Genomic DNA, 17,983 nt, shown 5'->3' with positions numbered 1-17,983 from the left:
ATAAACAAGTGGACAATTTTGAAAGTAAGCAGTTGTCAAGGCTGATAAAGTCCTCACAATTTACTGAAAGCAAATTAAAATTTTAAAAGTGTCTGTATATTCTTGTGTGTGTTCTCAGTAGGGCCAATTACAAGCTACTTAAAGTCAACCAGGTCACAAATTTGCTGACAATTTAATCAGCAGGACCTTCCAAGGCAGTTCTGCATCCCACTGATTCCATGTGATCACAGTATTCATTATATTTCAGCTAAGTGGCTCTTTGGAAGCAAACACACTTAAAACTGCAGATTACAGTTTAAATCCTAAAAACTTAAAGGTCAAAGGATCCAGGGGAGAGAGAAAGCAGTATGTTCTAACTTTGAGAAAAATATTTCTAGCAGCGTTCTATAATCTCCTTTTGATTTGTTAAATAATTTAGCCTTTTGGAATTAATATACTAAATATTAGTATTTGCTGCCTGAACAATTGAAATCTGATAGAACATTAACATTAAATCATGGAAACTATGCATGCCTGCAGAAAATGTGAGTATAGGTCTTTTGGGATCTTCAAAGTAATTCTTTGTCAAATGTTTGAAGAAAAAGTTAGTGTTTAACTGTCATGGATTTTATCAACTTCCAGGTCATATCAATTTGTCTCAGTCCTTTCTAACAGGCTGGAACTAATGTATAACACTGATGGAGGGCAAATTAAGGTTTCCCATGATGTATGTTAAAGGAAATCTTGATAGATGTTGACTCTTCAATTATTTATTCCTTTTCAATTTTTAGTATATAGGGCAAGGAGAAAGATGTAGGTGACTTTTTTCTTTTTCATTTTATTAGAAAGAAAATTATTTTACATGTCAATCCCAGGACCCTCTCCCTCCCCTCCTCCCTTGACCACCCCCAACTAATGCCCTACCCATCCCATACCCTTTCTTCTCCCCAGGAAGGGTGAGGTCTTCCATAAGGGAGGTCTTCAAAGTCTGTCATAATATTTGGGATAGGGCCTAGGCCAACTCCCTTATGTCTAGGCTCAGGGAGTATCCCTCCATGTGGGATGGGCTCCTAAAGTCCATTCCTATGGTAGCGATAAGTACTGATCCACTACAAGAGGCCCCATAGATTTCCAAGGTCTCCTCACTGACACCCACATTCAGGGGGTCCATATCAGTCCCATGCTGGTTTGCCAGCTATCAGTCTGGGGACCAAGAGTTTTCCCTTGTTCAGGTCAGCTGTTTCTGTGGGTTTCTCCAGCCTGGTATGGACCCCTTTGCTCATCAGTCCTCCTTCTCTGCATCTGGATTTCAGTTCAGTTCAAGGTTTAGCTGTGGGTGTCTGCTTCTACTTCCACCAGCTGCTGGATGAAGGCTATACGATGGCATATGAATTAGTCATCAATCTCATTATCAGGAGAGGGCATTTAAGGTAGCCTCTCCTCTGTTGCTTAGATTGTTAGTTGGTGTCATCTTTGTAGCTCTCCAGACATTTCCCTAGTGCCTGATTTCTCTTTGAACTTACAATGTCTCCCTTTATTATATTATCTCTTATCTTGCTCTCTTCTGTTCTTCCTCCAACTCAACCTCCCTGTCCCATCATGTCTTCCTCACCCTTCTCATTCTCCTAGTTCCCTATCCCCTCCCGCCATGCTCCCAATTTTCTCAGGAGATCTTGTCCGTTTCCCCTTCACCAGGGCACCATGTATGTCTCTCTTAGGGTCCTCCTTGTTTACCAGCCTCTCCTACAGCCTGGGCTGCAGGCTAGCAATTCTTTATTCTATGTCTAAAATCCACATATGAGTGAGTACATACAATGCCTGTCTTTTTGTGACTGGGTTATCTCTCTCAGAATGGTTTCTTCTAGTTCCATCCATTTGCCTGTGAATTTCAAGATTCCATTGCCTTTTTTGAAATTATTTATTTTATGTGTGACATCAGATAATGACACTTGAAAATAATGATACATTTCTAGAACCATATCTTAAAAATCAAGATTGTTTCTCATAAATTAAACTTTGAAGTGTCCACACACAACCTCTCCAAGGGCAGTTACTTTATCGGCTCCTTAGGCATAAAGCTTGACTTAATTTTTAAGACCAAATATACTATTCCCAAATTCAGTCCATTCTTATTACATTATTTTTAGCACCACGGTGTGTGTGTGTGTGTGTGTGTGTGTGTGTGTGTGTGTGTGTGTGTGTGTGTGTGTGTAGAGATGACAACTCTGAGGTGTTGGTTCTCTCCTTCTCTTACGTGGTTCCCAGGTATCAAATTCAGGCCATCAAGTTTGCACTGTAAGTTCTCTGTACCTGCTGAGCCATCTCATTGTCCACCCCTGCTTATTAGTTTCCAAATTCTGAATCCTTTAAACTAGTGTAAAAACAAGCATACAAAACTTATTTTATTTTATCTGGAAGCTAAATAATCGAAGCCTGAGATACAAATTTTGTTTGGTGTTAGGAAATGAGTAGCAGTTTGAACTAAATGAGAAAGGTCCTTAGTCACAAACTGTAAAAAATATGACTCAATTCACTTCTCAGTTCTTGATCCCCACACTTCTGATGCATACAATTTGTAGAGTGCACAAGGAATTCTTTATTGATCACATGAACTCCATGGCTTTGAAAAATCAGTTCCTGCAGTTTAATGGCTCATGCCAAGTTAAGCTCTTTGCTTACAGCCTGGGACATAGAGAGTTTGGCATAAAAAACCTGGCATCCAAGATCAGCTGTTATCTTCAAATCACCTCTTAGCTTCATCACTATTTTCCCATGATTTTGACAATGTCATTTCCTCTATAACTTCCATTGTACCGTATAAACAATGAATGTGTTAGATGAATTGTACCGTATAAACAATGAATGTGTTAGATGAATGACAGCTACACCTTTCTAGTCCAAGGATTTTATAATTCCAGAATCCCTTTAATTCTAACAGTGATGTTTTATCTTTACCTTCAGGAGAATAAGGCTTCATAACTAACCTCTTTTAGCTATTAGGTTTAGTTCACACTTGAAAGCATATTGTTGGATTTTATATTATTTGATTCTAGAAAAAAATTTTCTTAGATAGAAGACTATCTTTGTTCTGAATTGACAGGTGAAAAAAAATGAGGCTCAGAATCTGACACTAATCTATAAATGCTTTGACATCACAAAGCTCAATGAAAACATGTCCTCAAATGTTCCTTTAAGAACTTTTATGTTGGGCAATATAATAATTTATATTTTACAAATGAAGATGTCAAAGCTCAAAGAAGTTCACTTACTTGTCTGCTGTCTTAGGGTTTCTATTGCTGCTCAGAAATGCCATGACCAAAAATCAAGTTATGGAAGGAAGCATTTATTTGGCTACACTTCCATATCACTATTTGTCAGAAAAGGAAGTCAGGACAGAAACTCAAACAGGGCAGGAATCTGAAGGCAGGAGCTGATGCAGAGGCTATAAAGGGGTGGTGCTTGATGGCTTGTTCTCCATGACTTGCTCAGCCTGCTTTCTTATAGAACCCAGGACTACCAGCCCAGGGATGCCACCACTCACAGTGGACTGGGCCCTCCTCCATCAAGCACGAATTAAGAAAATGCTTTACACAGAAATTGTGGCAGTAGCCAACCAATGACTGATTCAGCTTGAGACCCATACCATGAGAGGGAGCTGACACCCAAGGGTCAGAACCTAGAGGAGGGATAGACCAGGGACCTATGATAGAACCGAACGTGACTAGCAAAAAAGTCAATGAAATTATTATAAATTATACAAATTATATTGTGCTATATTTATATATTGCTGCCTATTCTGTCATCAGAAATGCTTCGTCTAGTAACTGATTCCTAATGATATTCTGCTATATGCTAGATTGGTGACTAGCAGAGTCAGAGAGGCTTCCTCCAGCAGCTGATGGAAGCAGATACAGAGTACCACCACGGCCAAACATTAGGTGACGTTTGGGGAACCCTGTCAAAGAAGGATTGTAGGAGCTGTTATAATTTAAAAAAAAAGGCGGCTTGAGAGGAAAAGGTGCCATGTGACAGAGTTCCAATGGAGGTTTTTTTTTAATTGGAGGAAAGGGATCATAAAAAGGGGGAAGTGGAGGGGGAAGACCATCCTCTGGGGACAGGAGCAGTGGGAGTGAGGAGAGGCAGGGGGAGGGGGAGAGAGAGGACATGGCAGACAGAAAGAGGGAGAAAGAGAAGGACGGGAGGGAGGGAAGAAAGGGAGGAAGGAAGAAAGAGGAAGATGGGAGGTAAGCATGCCCCTTTTAAAAGGAAACAGTGAATATGCACAGGTGGTGCTCTTAGTGGCTGCTGCTGAGGGTATATCCTGTCAGAACTCCCAGGGTAGGCCGGTACAAAAGCCTGATTACTAACAGGAGCCAGAGGGGTCAAGAACATCAGGGAAACACAGCTCACACAACCAACTAAGCGGGGCTCACAGGGGCTCACAGAGACTGAAGCAGCAAACACAGAGCCTGCATGTGTCTGTACTAGGTCCTCTGTGGTTGTTTAGTTTGGGTTTTTGTTGGACTTCTAACAGTGGGAGAGGAAGTGTCTGTGACTCTTTTGCCTTGGTCTTGTTTGGTCCTAGTCCTTTGAGCCATCCAGCTTCTGATTTCTGGCCATCCAGGCAGTGTCAGGCATGGGCTCCCTCTGGTGGCATGGGCCTCAAGTTAGAGCAGTCATTGGTTGGCTACTCCCACACTACCACAAGCTCTGAATCACTATTGTCCCAGTGATTCATGTTTTTAAGAAAACCTAAACATACTCCGGGCAGGAACATACTTGGCAATATTGTGAACATATGCTATAAACTTGTCTCCTGGCATCTCCATCTCTACTAGGTCACAAGAACTAATGAACCTGGACTTATTACCATAGGTTTTACTCCTTGAAATACAAGGAAGTAGAAAAGTAGTTTCTGGAGCAGATGTTTATGATCCCTACTGTTCAGGGGTGAACACTTAAAAGGTGTCACTGTTGAGAATTATATTTAATTGGTGTAATTTTGATTGAGAGTTTTGTTTTAAATTATTTTATAGATTATAATCACATCATTTCTCCTTCCTCCCTCCAAAACCCCATATACGCTTCCCTTCCTTGCTGTCTTTCAAATTCATGGCCTCTATTTTAAATTAATTGTTGTTAACCTAAACAAAGATCTATAGGCAATTAAGGAATGCTGAGAACAGAATAGTTTTCCTCAGGAAAGAGCACACCAATTGGTTATCCCACACCAAATGGTCAGTCCTGAAAATACACATATATACTCAGCAGGCTGTACTTACATATTTAGGAATATACATACACACATATTATACTTATGATTTTAGGAAAATATACACACACATGTGTTGTATTTGTGCTTTTGGGAATACATGCACACACTCACATACGTACTTCTGTTTTTAAGAATTTGCCTCCCAAAGTTTTTAAGATTCCCAACTGTAATGTGTAGTTAAGCTTTGGAACAAATGTTCTCAGTGCAGACTGACCCTGAAATCACTGGATAACTGTTAAAGGTTAACAAAGTGTCCAACTTCCAGAAATTTTAGTAGCAATTGGTGTAGTGTATAGCCTTGACTTTTCTGATTTTAATTATTTATTTATTTTTGAGACAAAATCTTGCTATATAGCCTTGGATGGCCTGGAACTCACTATGTAGACTAGGCCAGCCTCTAACTCAAGAGATACACCTGCCTCTGCCTCTGATATGCTGGGGTTAATGGCCTCAAGTAATGTTACTGTTTTTTGTAATTTGTGATGGAAAATCCACCCAACACTACTTCTGGGAGTTTGCATTTATCCAGTCGAAGTAGACTTGGACTTGTTATATTCAAGTTGCTGAATTTAGGTAAAGTCATACTGAAGGAGTGAGTTGATGATACTATTAATAGTGTATGTATCTCAGGGAATTTTCATGAAAAGTACTTCTAAGGATCTGCCTAGGAAGGGGAAATAGACAAGAGCATGGGAGGGAGGGGGAGGGTGGAAGGGGAGAGAGGAGGAAAAAAGGGGATTGGGGAGAACATGAAGGAACAGATCAGGATGGGGGAAGGAAGAGAGGGAGAGCAAGGAAAGAAATTATCTTGACAGAGGGCGCCATTATGGTATTAGTGAGAAACCTGGCACCAAGGAAATTCCCAGGAATCCACAAGGATAAACCCAGATAAAACTAAGCAATAGTGGAGAAGGTGCCTGAACTGACCTTCCCCTATAATCAGATAGATGAGTACCTTAATTTTCAGCATAGAACCTTCATCCAGTAACTGATGGAAACAGAAGCAGAAATTTACAACTACCCACTGAACCAAGCTCCTGGAGTTCAGCGGTAGAGAGGGTGGAGATACATTATGAGCAAAGGAGTCAAGACAGTGGCAGGGAAACCCACAGACCCAGCTGACTTGTGCAGTTTGTGGGTCCACTGGCAGTGGGACCAGTATTTATCGCAGGTGCATAAAACTGGCTTTTCTGGAGAGCATTCTCTATGGAGAGATGCCTTGCTCAGTCTAAACACAGGGGGGAGGACCTTGGTCCTGCCTCAATATGGTGATAGGACAGACTTCATTGACTCTGCATGGGAGGCCCTACCCTATTTGAGGAGCAGATAGGGGTAGGGTGGGGGAAGGTGGGGGAGCAGGAGGAGGGGAACTAGGATTGTTATGTAAAATAAATACAATACAATAAAATAAAAAGTACCTCTAAGGAAGGAATATTGAATAGTGGGAAAACGATTTGTTTTGAATGCACGTGATAATGCAGGGAGTTTTAGCCCATCCCTCATATACTCTCCCTTTTTGGAAGCAGATAAAATAATCTCGTTTCTAGGAGGCATGTGGGCAAGGAATGCCATTAGTCTCTGCAACTGAGAAAGCAGTGAAAATCCACAGGTGAGTTGGACTCGGTATTGTAGAGATCCCTCAGAATCTTCAACTCCAGTCACCTAAGAAATGATAATAATAGCCTGCCCCTTCCTTCTCTTCAGCTTAAGAAACAAATTGTCATAGCACATGGCAAGTAACTCTCAATTCGTATTAGAGAAATCTGACTTTTGAATAACTAATGATTATGATGGTGAAATAACAAGCATAAGAAGCCCTTGCCATGAAGAAAATAAGATGAGTTAATATAACTTCAAAATATTTATTTACATTCATTCTGAGTGACAACATGTTGACGCATGTTCATGCACCGTGTGTGTGCAGAAACCCAGATATTAAAATAGTGGGTTTGCTATCCTGGGACTGGAGCTACAGAAGGTTGTTTTTTGTGGGTGCTGGAAACTGAACCCATGTTCTCTGAATGAGAAACCAGTGCTCTTTACTGCTGAGCCATGTCTCCAGGTCCCATTAGGTTTTTAAAAGGGGACCATTTTTTCAGTGTATTTTGAAATTATTAGCCGCAAGCCTCTGTTAATCTATCATTTTTTTTGCTTTCTCCAAATAATTCATATGCCCCTACCTAAACAGCACAGCAAACTCACTTCTCATAGTTACCATTTCCATTCCTTCTCCACGTGGCACTCCTGAGAAACCAATTAACCAGGTAAAATAGCCTAGTACCTATTACTACCTAAAATGGTTCACAGGCAAGCAGATGGATTTTAAGCATTAAGACCCATGAACAAATGGGGAATTATCATCAGCCTCTTTATCCAATGGGTCAAAGTGCAACAGTATGTTTTGAACATTTGAGTATATATGTTCAACCAAATGCTACCAACAAATTCTTAGAAAACACATCAGAGGAACATGAGATTTATGGAGGACTAAACTGAAGCAAATGCAAAAAAAAAATACTATTTTACTTTTCATGATCGTAGAGTCTGATGTGTTACTTATAATTTTTTGAAGTCATTATCAAATTAGAAATAAATTATACTGAAGTCTCTGAGGTTTAGGAATAAAGTCTAAGAGGTACATTTTTATTGCACTAATAAAAGAATGAGTAAAAGCAAAACTTGTGTCCATCAATGTATTTCTTAATTAAAAAATTGTATTTGTGTGTACATAAGTGGATGTGTACATTCAATGGAATGTGTGTGGAGGTCAGAGGATAGTTTGAAGTCACACGGACTGAACTCAGGTCAACAGGCTTGGTGGCAAGTGCCTATATCTGCTAAACTATCTTACCTGCCTTATCAATGTTTTCCAAATATTGTTTGAGACATGTCTTCCTTGTGTACCTCTGCCTGGCCTGGAACTCACTATGCAGATCAGGCTGGCCTGGAACTCACAGCCTGTCTCCTGAGTGCTGGCATTAAAGCTATGTGCCACCATGCCTGGTATGTCTTTATTTTTTAATTATGTGTATGTTTGTCTGTGTGCATCTGTATATATGAGTGCAGGTGACCAGGAAAGACCACTGGAGTTACTAACAGGTGGTTGTGAACTGACTGATGTGGCTGCTGGCACACAAACTCAGGTCCTCTTCTAACAGTAGCACGAGATCTTAACTCTCCAGACCCAATATTAATACTTCTAAAAAGCAAATCTGGCATGGTTGCAACCTAAAAGGATGAACAGTTAGTTATCTGTGGAGCTATGTGGTAGTAAGAAACCTAACAATTTTTTATTCACGTTAAAAGAACAGAAGCTATTTTTATAGATTTTATTTAAATTAGAAACAGTCTTATTTTACATATCAATCCCAGTTTCCTCTCCCTCCCATCCTCCCATGCCCCTCACCACCACCCCCATCCCATTCCCCATCCGCTCCCCAGGGAGGGTGAAGCCGTCCATGAGGGATCATCAAAATCTATTAAGTCATTTGGGGCAGGGCCTAGGCCCTCCCCTGTGTATCTAGGCTAAGAGAGTATCCCTCCATGGGAAATGGGCTCCCAAAGTCTGTTCGTGCACTAGGGATACATCCTGGTTCCACTGCCAGAGGCCCCGTAGACTGCCCAGAGCTGCTAGATGACACCCACATTCAGGAGGCCTGATTTGGTCCTATGTTGGTTCCCCAGCTGTCAGACTGGGGTCCATGAGTTCCCACTTTCTCAGGTCAGCTGTTTCTTTGGGTTTTCACAGCATGGTCTTGATCCATTTGTTCATCCCTCCTCCCTCTCTGAAACTGGATTGCAGGAGTTTGGCTCAGTGCTTGGCTGTGGATCTCTGCTTCTGTTTCCATCAGCTACTGGATGAAGGCTCTAGGATGGCATTTAAGGTAGCCATCATTGGAACAGAAGCTATTTAATTGCCACCCATGGAAAACAAATTCTTTGTCATAAATATTTTAGCCCATCAAAATCACTTCTATGGTTATCTAGTATGCTCCAATACAAACTTTAAGGACAAATCAATTACAAATAAAAATATATATTATGGCTATAATCATATAATCAAACACTATGGAAGTTAAAAGTTTAACAAAAATTAGCAAGAGAAGTTCTTCACCTAGTAACCAGTAAGTACAATTTTCATTTACATACACTCTTGTGCATAAGATATAGAATATATGAATAGTTGAGTATTTAGTGAAAAAGTATCTCTGTGGTATCATTTTGAATACCTTTATGATTTATAAGGGAAACATTTTCTGGTGTTGGGGATGGAACACAGGGTCTTTTTCTTTTACTGAATTTCAAAATGTATTAGAATTTTTTTCATGGACTGGTCTTTCAGTAAATAAAGGAAAACATATGCTTAGCTGAGATTAGTATTATACTTGCTAAAATATAATTTTGTTACTTTCCCACAATGGATACTGCAACGTCAAAAATACAGGCAAGTGCTAAAGTATTTATTTTAGCTTGGTAAGATATAAGTATTCTCAAGAATATTACAAGTAATACAGCAAGTGTTCAAAGGTGTTCTCTTAAGGGCTTTGGTTTATCAACCTCCATTGCTAATCCTGGTCAGGTAATAGCTAGATCCACCCTCTGATTTAAGGTAAGCTTTATTTTCAGTCTTGGAAGTGTCAGAGTGTGCTCAAAATATCCCACAACAACCTACAGTGCATCCATGAACAGACTTATGCTTTCTTTCTCTAGTTCTCCCTGGCCTACAACAAGAATGACCTTTACTCAACAGCAGGAACACTCTGGCAATAGGTCATTCTCATCACAGATTCAGACTACATAACCTGTCCACTCTTCAGCCAGAGCATCAGCAGCTACATCTTTGGCCATGCATTTATCATAGAAAGTACAATGTTTGTATTCATTGTCTACTTCCATGAATTTCTGCCAGCTGCAGGCTAGGAAGGAATTATTCAGCTTCATCTAGACATGGCCAAGTGCCTAGGAGGTGCCAGGAAAAAGCACTTTCTGGGAATGATTGCAACCATATGTTGCAAACAGAAAATTTAAAAATTATCAAGCCTTAATTTCTTCAGATTAATTTTGCATAATTTTCCTAGTTATGTAACATATTGTCAACAAAAAGGTCTTAAAAGTTTAACCAATAGTCATCATAAAATTACTGGATAAAATTTTAGTAATTGAAAATTAACAGCTGATGAAAACAAAGTAAGTAAGTACTGTGTTTCTCCTTACATATTGCAGTGGTTAGAATGAGAAAGGTCCCACACAAGCACACATATTTGAAACTATGATTACCAGTTGGTTGTGCTGTTTGGGAAGGTTATGGTACAGTTTATTGTGCAACGTTGAAGGAAGAATTGCATCACCTGGGACAGGCATTGAGAGTGTACAGCCTTGCCCCACTCCCAGGTTGCTCAGTCTGCTTCATGTTTGCCATGGAAGATGTGATCTCTCAGCTTCATGCTCCTGTTTCTAAGCCTCCCCTGCCTTGATGGACTCTTTCTTTTCCCTCTGGAATTGTAAGCCAAAATAAACTCATCTCTAAGTTGCTTCCTGCCATGGTGCTTAATCACAGCAACAGGAAAGTGACTAACATAGAAATTGGTACTAGAGAGTGGGCTGTTGCAGACAGCAAAGCTGGAAAGGTTAAGCCATCTAAGCCCTTTGAAGGGAAAGTCCCAGACATCAGACATGGAGCTACAGGTTTAGCTTGTTTGTCCCACGAGGTTTCAGTCTTTCTGCAGTCCAGTATTTCCTCACTATGCCCCCATTCCTCCCTTTTAAAATGACAATGTTTATTTTGTGCCATTGTGTGTTGGAAGTACGTTATTTGCTTTTAGATTTTATAGGTGGCTACAGTTAAGAGATTGCCTTGAGTCTTACAAGAGATGCTGGAGTTTGAAATCTGAAACAGTGTTCAGACTGAGAAAGACTACGGTCAGCCTTAAAGTTGAAATACACACATTTTTCATTATGATACGACCACAAGCCTATGGGAGATAGGGAGAGGAGTGTGGTGGCATGGATGAGAAATATTGTCCATAGGCTCATGCATCTCATCCCAGTAGGCAGTGAGGTTTGGGGAATGTGAAGATTTGCTGAACGAAGTATGCTGCTGGGGTAGGTTTTGAGAGCTTATGGCCCTGTCCCAGAACCAGTTTGTTCCCTCTGCTTTGTGTTTGCCACTGAAGATGCGACAGCTCAGCTTCATGTTCATTCTGCCATGCCTCCCCACTGTGATGAACCCTCACCCCTCTGGAATCATAAAGCAAAAGAACTTGTTTCCATAAGCCACTTTTTGAGATGGTGTTTTATCACAGCAATAGAAAAATAACTAGTGCACATAATGAAAAGAACCCATAAACCAGGAAAAATGAACTGGGTGTGGTGGCATGCACCAAGACACAGAGGCTACTCTGGGCTACATATTTTCGTGCTGTCTCTATAATAGTAATAGTAATAGTAATAGTAATAGTAATAGTAATCACTGCTGTCTCAATAATAATAATAATAATAATAATAATAATAATAATAATAATAAATCTAAAACAAAAGTAAGCAAAATGGGATGGGTGTATGGCCCAAGAGATAAGAGCTCTGGCTGCTCTTCTAGAAGAGCTGGGTTCAAATCCCAGCATCCACATGTTGGCTCACAGCTGTTTGTAACTTCAGTTCCAGGGGATTCAATGTCCTCTTCTGGCCTCTGTGGGCACCAGGCACACAAGTAGTACACAGTTATAAATGCAGGCAAAATAACCACGCATACAAAATAAAAATAATTTTTAAAAATCCCACTGAAAACAAAAGTCTATTTTGTGATTCTTAAAATACGATGGTTTGGACTATATAAACATTAAATAAACATGCTTTTCCTGTTTTTATTTTTACAAAAATCACATTTCATCACAGACAATGCTGAAAATTCCTTTCAATTAAAAAGAAGAACAAAGCCTTTATTCTGACAAAATTACTTAGTAGTATTTTGGTGCTAGATGTTTGCTCTAATATTTGAGGAAGATGTATAATATACAGAAAACTAATGCTAGCTTTGTCAAAGACATCTGCAAAAATATGCCCCATACACCTTTACACATAATATACAGAACTATAAAATCTGCCAATGTTGAAATTCACTGGAATTTCTTAATGCACTGCAAAATACACAAGTCAAAAGAAAACATCATATATAAATAATGTTCAAACATTCTGGCATGTGTGGTGTTTTTCTAGCTAGAGTGCAACTTTATACATGTACACACAAAGGATGTTTCAGACACACTCGGAGGAAACAGAAGCGCCAATTGTTTAAGTTACACTTGATCACGAAGACGAGCAAGCCTCTGTGACAGTTCATCCTAGAGGAAGCCAAATTGACAAATCATCAAAGGCTGTACAAGATATAAACCACTAAAAATTTTAAACTCCTTACATTTTAAATACAACTTAAAATTTTGTTTGTAAAATTTATATAGACATTAGGCATTTAGTTTTCTTAAATATCTCAAAAGAAATTGAATCACGTAGTACAGCAGCTATGAAGGTTACCAAAACAATCTAAAAGACGAAGTGTACATGCAAACTGAAAATGCCTACTATTATTATTTGTTCATTTTGATAATGTGTCACAGTAGAAAAATATTCGTTATAAAAATGTGAATATATTTCCTTATATACAAATATATACATTTCATATAAAATATACATTTCTAAAAGTATTAATTTAAATATGAATCAAAATAAAATTCAACCCCTACCTGCTCTGTAGAAGCAACACTTGCACCAACAGACCCTGTCTGACCCTGTGGAAGCTCCATATTGAGATCAAGGCTAAAGATAAATTGAAAAATTATCAGAATAAATGAATGTTAATATAGACGTTTTATAATAATCAAATAGGTACTGCACACTTGAGTACTATATCCTTTTATCACTTTAAATAAAAATACAACCATGTTTACATGTGACTAGAAGTTGAATGTCTTCAAAATGATTTTAGGTACATGACATAATTTTGAAGTATTTTTTTTTTCTTGCGTCCAAATAGTGATCCATACAGGTGGTATAATATTGGAATAAATAAAAAAAGCTAATTAAAGACTGCAAAATGATCTACTACACTAGACAACAGACCAAAATAATCATCATCTGTTGTACTCTATTTCCCAGATATTATTTGTCTCCTACTCTGTGAAGGCAAATTAATAAATTGCTAAAAAAAATTCAAAATAGTCTATTTAAATATAGCCTTGGACACAGATCTAATATTTGTGTGAATTTCCATTTTAGTGTTCAGCTCCTGAATTCTCTTAGTAGCAACCAGAAATTTCTTTCTTCTTCTTTTTTGATTAATTTTTAAGAGTTTTTCATTTTACTTATTTTAGATTTAGCTTTTTTAAGTTTTAAATCTTAAGTATAATTTTCCATTTATTGAAAATAGATTCTTTCCTCATACAATATATCTTGATTATAGTTTCCCCTCCCTCCACTCCTTCCAGTCCCTTTTTCTCCCCACCTCCCCTCTCCTCTGGGTCCACTCCCTTTCTGTCTCTCATTAGAAAAGAACAGGCTTCCAAGAGAACAAGAAAATATAACACAATAAAATAATAGTATCAGAAGATAAAGCAAGAACTATCACATTAAGGCTAGACAAGGCAAACCCACAGAAAGAAAAGAGCCCTAAAAGGAGGTACAAGAATCAGAGGCCCACTCACTCACACACTCAGGAGTCCCATACAACTACTAAGCTGAGAGCTATAATATATATGCAGAGGACCTAGTGGAGACTGCGTAGGCTGCTCTTGCTGTTTCAGCCTCTTTGAGGTTATACAAGTCTTGCTCAATTGATTCAGAGGGCCTTGAACCAATTCTTGAACCAAGAATTTCATCCAACTACACATCTGGGGTTCACTGTCTTAAGTATAATTTTTTCATTTATTGAAAACATTCTTTTCTCATATAATACATCTTGATTATAGTTTTCCCTCCGTCCATTCTTCTCAGTGAATGAGATAGCATCTATATAGGTCTACATTTGTTTGTTTGCTTACCTTCAAGCTCCATGCCCTTAATCTCTATTGCACTATTCCTTTAGAATATAAACTATTCATTCTGTCTCTAAAACAACGCATTCTGTTGTGGATACTCTACAAGTAAAACAGTCATTTTAAAAGTCATTATGGTATGTTACTGGCAGATTTTGTTGGAAAGGCAAACACAATATACTAAAATCTTATTATGAGAATAGTTAACTCAAAAAAACAACTGGACACCTAAACATCCTTAATGGTGGACATTAATGTTTACATATCAGTGGCCCTACCTATTTCTCCTGTTTCAGTTACTGAGTTAATTAATTTCTCAATACTGGTCTCATTTTCCCCAGGAAGAGATAGCAATATCTAGCGACATGTTTAGCTGACACAAGTGAGGGAAATGGTACTACTGGCTTTTGGAGAATGGAGGCCAGGATGCTGCTAACATCCCACAATGCTTAAAACACACCCTAATCTTAATCTCTCCAAAATGGCAACACTGTTAAAGGTGAGAAATTGTGCTCTAGCCTTATAAAAAGTTGCCAGCTGACCTTTATTTAATACTGATAGTAGGTAAGGCAATAATAATATTTGGTAATGCTCATTTTAGAATATCTCTGTCACTATCGTTTCAAGTTCAAATCCTCTCATTAAGTCTTTAGGAAAGACAGAAGCAAGTCTTTAGTCTTTTATTCCTAAGATGGAGTCTTGTAACAAACAATGCCCTAGTTTTTTGTATGATAAAAATCCCCCTTTGTACTACCCCCCTGTGCTGGCCTGTGGACTTGTCACAATACTAATGGAGCAAAATGGTCCACAACCTAACACCAAACCTGACTCTCAAACACTGCAAACCTTATGTAGCCATTATTACCATGGACATAATTTACTAATGATACATTACTCTTCCAAAAAATTGATGAATGTTACCCACTGTTCATTCTAACCATGAATTACTTTAGACACTAATATTTATCAACTCTATTTTCTTAGTATCTAAGTTTTCTCTTTCTTGAAGAAAAATATTAGAATATGTAAACCTTACTTCACTTTATTAATCTAGGTTTGAAAGAAAAGTCTAAGGCATTACCATGACTAACATTTTATTTTTACTTCTATGGTATTTATCTAAATATTAATACAGAGAACAGTGACAAAACATGATGTCTGTAACACAGATATCATGGTCCAGTTATTCCCCTAAATATGAAAGGTTTGAAGTAAGTCGTCCATATCAGACACCAGACATAACAATAGCTGTGTGAAAAAGGATACTGATGGATTAAGAAAAACAAATGACCAGCTGTTATGTTTATAATTTTTTGTCCTTTGTACAATTTACACATATTGTTTAGTTTCTAAGATTCACAGTGGACTTGTGAGTTAATGGCCTGATCATCGCCTTTCCCCCCAAATCTTTAGACAATTTCTATGCATTGACATATGCTGTGCATAGCAGACAGAAAGCAACTGTATTAACATCCTTTTACCCTTTGATCATCTCTATTTCTTAATATCATACTCTGAATGGAACTATCTCCAGAGATTTTTCAATAATATGCTTTATAGTTTGAAAAGTCGTGTTTTTGTGAGAATGCCTAGAAAAAGGTAAGCCCTTGAAACATTAACTCTATAAAGGGTCAAAAACAAAAGTTAGACTAATGGCTTTAAAGACAAATTTTTCAATCCATATCAAATTTCTAGTAGTGCTTATGCTTCAGTCCAGGACCTCACACACACTAGGCAAAAAATGCTAGCCACACATTAAGTCCATATTATCAAATTTTAGAACCTCTAAATATCAAATCAAGATTACTCAAAAGCACTGGAATAGCAACACCTTACCCAGCTTCATCTGCCATTTCCTGAAGCAGCATATCCACTTGGTTCTGAAATAATAAAATACACGAACTCATAATTTTGCAGTATTACCTTTTGGGAGTAAGTTCTGGGTGTGGTTTGGCATGGGAAACTGATCTACAACTTTTAAAATGGGGGCTAGAGAGAGATAGTCAGTAGTTCAGTTCCTAGTAACAATGTCCGGAGGCTCATACTGCCTTTAATTCTAAAACCTGGGGGATATAATGCCTCTGTCCTCCACAGACATATGTACTCATTAGTACAGAGCCACCTCCCCACATAATTAAGGTTATAATAATAAATCTTTTGAAAAAAAAAAACCAAAATCCCCAACTTCTTGCCCTGCAAATCTTTTAAAACAAACCTTTAAAAATATTTTTCTTGCCACAAGAGGGCACTGTGCCATTTCAGAGAGCCACTTCCAGAATGTTAAACTTTAAAGTCTAATACTGAAGTTGTCTGAACAATAGTGGCAGTCAGATTCACATACAAGTCTTATCTTTGAATAATCTAATACTCTAAGGGAGTGACCTAAGTTAGAAATCCCATAATAATCCATTTTAGCTATGTGCAATAGTTAAATTTAGCTTAGATTTATTATTCTGCAAATCAATACAAATATGACATCAAAATGACTTTTTAGAAAGAAATATCAGTAGACAAAATATACCTAAAGCATGTACCCATGATGCAGAAACCCAGGGTTTCTCATTGAATCTGGGTGTAGACTGGAGTCAGTAAGCCCCAGGGATCTGTCTCTGTCCACTGCAATCCAGGGGTTACATGCACACTCTGTGCCATGTCCAACTTTTTACACTGGTTCAGGAGACTTGAACTCAAATCCTCATGCTTGCATGACAGGTGGTCTAACATACTGAGCCATCTCCCTAGGCCCAGGAAAACGTTTTAAAAAATGCTGGATGATTTAATTACAATGCTATAAATGTTAAATTTAAAACAGTTAAACAGTAAAGATGGGGAAGAATTTTACATAGAGGAGGAGGAATAGGCATTATGTAGCACTCCTCGTCAAAATTGTAATGGCTGTATTCACAGAACCAGGAAAAGAATCCTGAAATTCATATGAATGGATTTCAATACAAATGCAAAACAATACATACAGTCAAAGATGTAAGGCATACAAAGATCATAGCTGGAAGGATAATAGCATCTGATCGCGAGAAATACTACTGAAACCTAGTAACCAAAGTAGCGTAAGGTATTGGCCTAGAAGAAAAACGCGAAAACCAATGGAACAGAATAGATATATAGAAATAAACTCACGCAACTACGACATTAAAAAAATTTTTTGACAAAGGCACTGGAATTATACACTGGAGAAATGTTAGCCACTTCAATACATGATGCTAAGAAAGCTGCATTAAAAATACAGAAACTTGACCTCTTTTCATGCTGTATGAAGGTCAACTCAAAGTGGAACAAAAATATAAAACATGAAGCTTTGAGGGTACTTGAAAACACAAGAGAAACACTTAAATATTTTTGGTATGATATCCAAAGCACAGAAAAATGGACATATAGGATACCATCATACTGAAAACGTCTGTACAGGAAAAAATTGGCAGAGTGTTGAGACAGGAGAATTGGAGAAAACATTTGTTAGCAGTTTTTCCATACTAGACTATACCAGGAACTCAAAAAAACCCCACAACAAGTAATGTCAAATAAACCAAATAGAATGGTTATTAGTTCTAAATAGACATTTCTCAATAGAAGACATATAAATCTCTAATAGGCATATGAAAAAAATGCTCAATGTCACCAACTAGGGTAAAAACCAAATCAAAATCAGAATGAGGTATCATCACAACCCAGTAAGAATGGCTCATATCAA

The 17,983-nt window shown here is 38.1% G+C and overlaps 1 protein-coding gene across 3 annotated transcripts in view; it reads right to left on the bottom strand.

Moving 5' to 3' along the window:
* Positions 1 to 12,012: 12,012 nt before the first annotated feature.
* Positions 12,013 to 17,983, bottom strand: part of LOC100755586 (charged multivesicular body protein 1b-2) — a 33,810-nt gene continuing 27,839 nt past the window's right edge. For 2 of the 3 annotated variants that reach the window (XM_035449790.1, XM_027433086.2), the window contains 3 exons: positions 16,114 to 16,157; positions 12,991 to 13,063; positions 12,547 to 12,591 (listed from right to left, as the gene is read on the bottom strand). In XM_035449790.1, the coding sequence (XP_035305681.1) occupies positions 12,547 to 12,591; positions 12,991 to 13,063; positions 16,114 to 16,157 (162 nt within the window). Of the gene's footprint in view, positions 12,592 to 12,990; positions 13,064 to 16,113; positions 16,158 to 17,983 lie in introns of all 3 variants that reach the window. The other variant, XM_027433085.2, reaches the window with a different exon arrangement.

Source organism: Cricetulus griseus, chromosome X, assembly GCF_003668045.3.
Source record: "Cricetulus griseus strain 17A/GY chromosome X, alternate assembly CriGri-PICRH-1.0, whole genome shotgun sequence".
NCBI classification, from domain to species: Eukaryota; Metazoa; Chordata; class Mammalia; order Rodentia; family Cricetidae; genus Cricetulus; species Cricetulus griseus.
The sequence above is the reverse complement of the archived record's forward strand: the minus strand, read 5'-3'. Positions and strand labels throughout refer to the sequence as shown.